Raw genomic sequence first — 7172 nt, forward strand, 5'->3', positions numbered from 1 at the left:
AAATCTGCACATTTCTACCTGAAAATCTATCTCCTATTGACCTTAATTGGAATCGCCACAAAACAATAAGAAATTCACAAGGTTTATTAAAACAACTTGAAAAAAAAAGAACATTGCTTTTTTGTGTGTTTTCCATGGAATCTCTTATCATAGCAGCTTGGAATATCCTATATCATGGAATATCTTATCCTATATATATATATATATATATATATATATATATATATATATAACAATACAATACTGGAGCACATCGTAGCGCTATACGGAGGGATAAACAAATAAGCGTGGTCAGGACGTGATCAGTACACGCCCCGCCCACACCGCTCCGTCTCGTAGAAACACATGGGTTTGTTGCCATCCTTTTCCCGGCGGCCCCGCCCATCCACAAACACACAGCCAATCAGCGCGAGCGCTATGTTATTTCTTAACACGAGCCTAAACAATGAATAAATTGAGCGGGGGCTTCTACCAGCCAATCAGCGCTCGGTGCCACTTTTGGGCGATTCGTGATTGGGTAGCGCAAACAGGGTGGGCGGTGCCAGGTGATAGGACCCGTCTATTTGACCCGAAGACCGCGGGTCCTGGCTATAATTACGGATTGTTTGGGTCATTGGGCAGTAGTGTCCACTCGCCGCTTCGGTTTTTTACGTCTTCGCCTGTTCGGGTCGCGTCTAGTCCAATATGCCTCCAGTCAAGCACCGCAAAGTCGTGATGCTTGGATACCCATCTGTCGGTAAGTCCGTGCAGCCTGTGATAGCGTTATAGACTGCGGATCGTATACTAAGGGTTGTTACACGTGTATCTATAGGGTGAAGGTGAGAGCGCGTCCTGCTTGTGATGCGTTTATTGCGCAGCGTGCAACACTGTAATCCGCAGCCGCGGTTATTACAATGTACATCGCGGATCGCAACAGTGTTACCATCCTTCCCCCTAAACTACACACAGATTCTAGTGCGGATTTTCTAATATTTTTTTTTTTTTTACTATGGTGGAACTAAAGCTGTTACCCCGGGGACCTTATGTGGTGCCTCCCCGGGACTGCGGGCTATAGTCCGGTCATGGCTCACATAGGACATCTCACTGCCCATAAAGCTGCTTTTTAGGTTGTTCATTCATACTATATATATATATATATATATATATATATATATATATATATATATATATATATATATATATATATATATATATATATATATATATATATATATATATATATATATAATGTGTTTTTACTTATGGAAGGGAAATTTTGCCCAGAAAAATGTATACATTTCTATAGGAAGAGGTGTAAAAATCTAATTAAAAAATATATATAATGTAAATTTTCTACAAAGTTAGGGCAATTTTCTGCGAGCTTATTTGAGGTGGGGGACACGGGAAGGCGCTGAGTGGCCGCCAGTAGCGCTGCTTCCTGTGAGATAAGTGGCCGGCTTGGGTGTTGATGTAATTTATTAGGTGGGGTGCCATGATGTGCTGCTGTGTAAGCGGATGGGACAATGGTTGGTCACCTCTGTGGGGGAGGATTGCTCCTCTGTGTACTGCAGGGGGAGGGGTGGGCTTCTGGGTGAGCACTCTAGAAATAAACCAAGAATGCGGTGGGTTTGTGTTGTGGGAGGTGCGTCTTCATTTGTTACACACATGGTAAATGTAACGCACTGAGGATCTAAGGCCGGGTTCACACACTGCAGTGGAGGTTGAGGGTTTTTTTTTTAATTGCCTGAATTATAAACGGGCTGCAGCTGTGAACAATTATACTAATCTGTGTTCTGAAACCATCACCTTCCGATACTAGTAAGATACATCTAGATTTAATTTTTTTTTTTTCCTTTAAACTACACTTTTTTTTTTTTTTTTTTTTAAGCCACGAACTTTTCTTTTCTTTATACTCCATCCGTCTTTGTCTTCCAAAACCGCATCAATAGGCCTGAATGGGTGAATTTACCCTCTTAGCTTGGCCATGAAAGAAAACCAAAAATTGGCTTTAATCCCCACCCTGTAATTAACAATTACCCCTCCCCCCACACTCAGCTGCCCTGTTACACAACTCCCCTGCCTAGGGGCTAATGCATGTAGTGGCTGCAGAGCAGTAATCTGCATGCAGTCTTCTAGTGTGGATTTGGCTGTAGGATTTTGCACAGGTGAAGCTCATAGTAAATTTATACGCTTCACCTATACAAGCTGCTTGGCCAGAAACCGAGGCAGTGGCGCAGCAGTGCCTCACACTAATACCTTTTCCACATGCTCTATTGGAGACTGTAAATAGATCCATCCCTTTTATTGCCGAACTCCTACTATCTGCCTGACTTCCGCTACAAGGTCAGCTGGCATGTAGTACCGCCTACTGCCTGTAGTGGCCGCTGCAGGGAATATATCTATGGCCAGGAGCCTTAGTGCTGCAAGCTTACTATAGACACAGCTGGCAGCAAAATCAGTTTACCTGTGATTTAAGGGGGAGCTTTCTTTTTGAAGAAATTTCTCAAAAGCTTAGTAGTGCTTTCACTATATGCACAAACCTTATGCAACTGTAATATACATTGGTTGCCTGTGCTGCCTCCCCTACCTCTTAAATATTTTTTTTTTTTAACCTCTTATTTTGTATATTACAGGTAAATCCTCACTGGCACTACAATTTGTTAAAGGAGACTTCCCTAAAGAATATGAGCCCACTATTGAAAACAGTAAGTATCTCTAATACAATGATGTGAGCTGCTGAGTAAGCAGATGCTGATCTTGGGCTGTGTTCACACTCAATGCAGTACTGCATTGTGTTCACACTGCCCTAGGTGCTTATTTTCAGAACCTATTACTCTGCTTTGTAACTATGCAGCCTTCTGGGTATTAAATGGGTTATTCAGCAAAAAAAAAATCTTTCAAATCAACTGGGGTAAGAAAGTTATATAGATTGTCATTTATTTCTATATATAAAAAAAAAAAAAAAATCTCCTATTCTCATACTTATCAGCTACTGTATGTCCTGCAGGAAATGTTTTCTTTTCAGTCAGACACAGTGCTCTCTGGCCAAGACAGGAACTGTCCAGAGCAGGAGAGGTTTTCTATGTCAGCAGAGAGCACTGTGTCGGACTGAAAAGAAAACCTTTCATGCAGGGCATACAGCAGCTGATAAGTATGGAAAGACTCAAGATATATTTATTTTAATAGAAGTAAGTTACAAGTCCTATATAACTTTCTAACACCAGTTGATTTAAAAGATATTTGCTGGACAACCCCTTTAACATTACATGCTGGGGGTGGTGTACTAGTTTTGGATTCTCCTTCATAGTCTCTTTAAAAATCTCCTTTGTATCTTTATAGCTTGGAGTAAAACCTTTGTTTTGGGCAATGATGAATTTGAGTTGGATGTGGTGGACACAGCAGGACAAGTAAGTTGACCTCATAGTTTGCCTTTTCTTTGGTGGGTGTGTTTTTTTTTGTTTTTTTTTTTTTTTTTTTTTTTTTTTTTTTTTTTTTTTTTTTCCCTTCCCCCTTCCCCTGAGATGCATTTTGATATCTTGTTTCTTTCCTCCTAGGATGAATACTCTCTGATCCCTCAATCATTCTTTTTTGGAATACATGGATACATTGTAGTTTACTCTGTTGCTTGCTCAAGAAGGTGAGCGAATTTTCCCTGGGGAAAGCTGATGTATTGTGCAGCTAGTTCTTTAGTGCAGTTCCTCCCCCTGCTGATGGATTTGTTGAAGTGCCACTTAACAGATGTTAATGTGTTCTAAAATGACTTGTAGCAAATGTGTAATTTCATACTGGCTAAATACAATTGTATATTAAAAACTTACATTTTATTTCTTATTTACAGCTTCCAAATTGCAACTGGATTGCACAGAACCCTTGTGGACCGCAAAGGAAAATGCCTGTAGGTTTACCTCTTTATTCTGTGTGTGAAATGTATAGATATATAGGGGACACTTAACGCTCTGCCCGAGGCGTACACCAGGGAGAAGGTGCAAATTAACCCCTTCTCCCTGGCGTACACCCTGCTTGCTTGGGGTGGGGGGGGAAGTGATGCTCGCAGCCATAAATCATGATCCAAATCTACACCTGGAAGCAGGTGTAGATTTAGTACGTCATGCGCTTGCCCGGATTCACTAAGAGGGAGAAGCACTTTAAAGTCCAGGCCGCCCCCCTGTGTGCTGAGAAGCTGGATCTGGTCATGGGGAAACTTCTCCTAGCTTTCCAGGTCTGGATCCAGTTTTTCCTGGCCCCTGGGGAGGAGCGGCATGGACTTCAAAGCTCGCAGTTCTTGCTGTAAATTCGCTCATCCCTAGTCATGACCAGGGAAAATGCAAAATCTGAGTGATACAGTAGGCTGAATCATAACATTAAGCTTAACTGATCTTTAATCTTACCTTTCAGGATGCCAATTGTATTGGTGGGGAACAAGACTGACCTACCACCCCATAAGTATGTATTAATCCCTTACCTATTCACCCCCCCCCCTTTCCCTGCTAGAAGATTCCCAACTGCAACTTTCCTATTTATCTTTATAGTCGTCAAGTAAAAACAGAAGAAGGGAAAAAGCTGGCTGACTCTTGGGGTGCAGCATTTCTGGAGGTTTCTGCCAAAGATCCTGAGGTAAATGGTCTACCGTCTGCACACTGGTTAAGTATAGTGATGAGTGAACCTTGAGCATGCTCTGGTCCATCCAAACCTGAACTCTGCGTTTGATTACCAATGGATGGAGTCCTGAAAGATTAATTCGGACTGACTGTATCCATGTTTTCCAGGCAGCCTTAGGGCTGCATCTAACTTCATCCACTGGTAATCAAATGCTGAGAGTTCAGGTTTGGATGAACCAGAGCATGATCGAGTGTCGCTCCTCTCTAGTTAAAAATGATCCTTGGTAGGGGATGACCTCTGTCAGTTTAACAAAAATTCCAATAAAATCTAGGTGCATGTTAATCTATCCATACACTGTCTATAGGTCACAGCATACCCAGACGTCAGGATAATCAAAATGCTCCAATTGTTAGACAGTGGTAACAGTCAGAGAGTTCTGACAATCTGGGGCCTTTTAGACTGTCCCTCAGTTTAGTTACCATCTTAGTTTTGTGCCAAAAAGTAGCACTTCTCCACTGCAAGCATGCGACAGTATCCCGGAGAGCGTATGACGAGCCTTAAATACCTGGGAAGACCACTAAAACTTACTAAATTGCTGCCATCACTTGTTTGCTGGTTAATATGGGCCAATATGCTACCCCATTATGGTGGTGAGTTTCTTTGCTCTCTCATTAGACCTTTTTCTCTATTTCTTACAGAGAAGCAAACTGATTTTTACCAAAATAATTGAGGAAATTGACCGCGTGGAAAGATCTTTCTGTGAAGAGAAAAAATGCTCCATGATGTGAACTGGTGGCTTGGCCACCCATGCAGCCTCTGTCTCCAGGATGTGAGCAGCGGGCTGTATTCACTTCACTCTGTGCCATATATCGATTGCTGCAGTCCCACCAAGATGAAGGGCAGCTTCACAATATGGCTGCTTCCATACATCCAAACTTTCTTGTATTTTTGATTAAGACTTGTCACATGCCACTCTACGGGCCAATGATTCAGTCCTGGCTGTGTGTTTTGTCTTGTGGCTTTTTTTTCTTCTTTTTTTGAATACAGTGTATTTTGAAATTGTCAGTTTGCACATACCTGCAGCTCCACTGTTGCAGTTTTTTTTGTTTGGTGTGTGTGTTTTTTGTTTTTTTTTAACCTTGAATTGCATAATCTGTTACAAACCTATTTATGTTTACACTATACGGATTTTTTGGGGGGGCAAAGCTGAACACTATCTATGTACTTTTCAATATGACCCTTTCTATAATTGTAGAATAGGGGGCGAGGGTATAAGCTCCCCTCGCGTAGTAGTGTTTGCTGTATTGACCCCGAAGATGCTGCAGTTTCTCTAACACCTTCATAAAGAAGGGGACAGAGGATGGAATACCTTGTTTACACACTCAGCGCTGGGCTATAGGTTTGTTCAGATAGCCGAGTGCTGAACACACATTCATTTGTATTAATGAAGAGCCTTGGATAATACTTGACTACTTTATAAATGTGCCTTTATAACCAGTGATTGTATGGTCTCTGAGACCAACCCAAGCAGGGTAAAATGTATATGTATATAAAATTATATATTTTCCTGTGAGAAATGTAGACACAGCCATATACGGGTTTCTTTGTTTTTGTTTTTTTTTTATCTTGTGTTCTGCCTGTCTCTGGAAAATAAAATAAAACTTTGTTTTGTTGCATAGAAAAATCTAATTTCTTGTTGTGTTTGAAGACTACATTCACCATAATTACAAACCACTAAAAGCCACCAAAATACTTCAGTAGGTATTAAGTTAGATATAATTTATTACATGAGGTGGTGTGTGTTTCTTCCCTCCTCCCGCCCCCCCCCCCCCTTCATTTCCAGTGAATTCTGATAAGATCAGCATGTTAAAAGCGTTCAGCTAAGTCCCTTCCATTTGCCAGGAAAATGCATGACAGGGAACTTCTGAGGTGAGGCACTGGTAGTAGTGGATCAAGTTGGCGACCCTTTTGTATGTTTGCACCCCTAGACTTGGACTTTCTGCTATTTGCAGATTCCCCCCCCCCCCCCCCCCCAACTGCCAGGTTGGATGGAGACCATCGGACAGGCCCATTTTTAAAGTAAGGGCTCTGGCTAGGTTACTCAAGATGTTCAGTTGTCAGAGTCTGTATACCTTTAGTGTATACCTTTAGTGCCACTTCAATAGGCCTCTCAATAGCTTGCAGTTCATTGGTGAGGGGCAATAATCCTGGAAAGGCTCTTCCGCTGGGTAGTTTTACCTTGGCGTATATCACTTGTTAATCTTCTAAAACTCCTAGTTAAGAGTTGAAGGGAAAGCTGCCACCTTAAAGTGCTGTGGGTAACTTTGCATATCCTTTCTTCCCAGAATTTAGAAATGGCCTTTAAGTCTCCATACGTCTCTAATGATGGTTTCCTCAAATAGAATTAGGGTGGTATTACACGGACCGATGGGGGCCTGATAATGCCTGTAAACGAGCAGCGATCTGCTAGATCGTTGCTCGTTTACTTGGCCTATTACACGGCCCGATAATCATTAAACAAGGGCTGCAGGGACATTGTTACCGATGTCCTTGCAGCCTTTGTTTAAACTGTGTACATACCTAATCCATGGTCC

General features: G+C 41.8%; 1 protein-coding gene across 1 annotated transcript; it reads left to right on the forward strand.

Moving 5' to 3' along the window:
• Window positions 1-501: 501 nt before the first annotated feature.
• Window positions 502-6210, forward strand: RHEBL1 (RHEB like 1). Its single transcript, XM_069972139.1, has 8 exons — window positions 502-736; window positions 2613-2684; window positions 3319-3386; window positions 3534-3616; window positions 3818-3874; window positions 4375-4422; window positions 4509-4593; window positions 5277-6210. The coding sequence occupies exons 1-8, from the start codon at window positions 685-687 to the stop codon at window positions 5364-5366; spliced, it is 555 nt and encodes a 184-aa protein (XP_069828240.1). The 5' UTR covers window positions 502-684; the 3' UTR covers window positions 5367-6210.
• The last annotated feature ends 962 nt before the right edge of the window (window positions 6211-7172 follow it).

The sequence above is a fragment of the Dendropsophus ebraccatus genome, chromosome 5, assembly GCF_027789765.1.
Source record: "Dendropsophus ebraccatus isolate aDenEbr1 chromosome 5, aDenEbr1.pat, whole genome shotgun sequence".
Taxonomy (NCBI): Eukaryota; Metazoa; Chordata; class Amphibia; order Anura; family Hylidae; genus Dendropsophus; species Dendropsophus ebraccatus.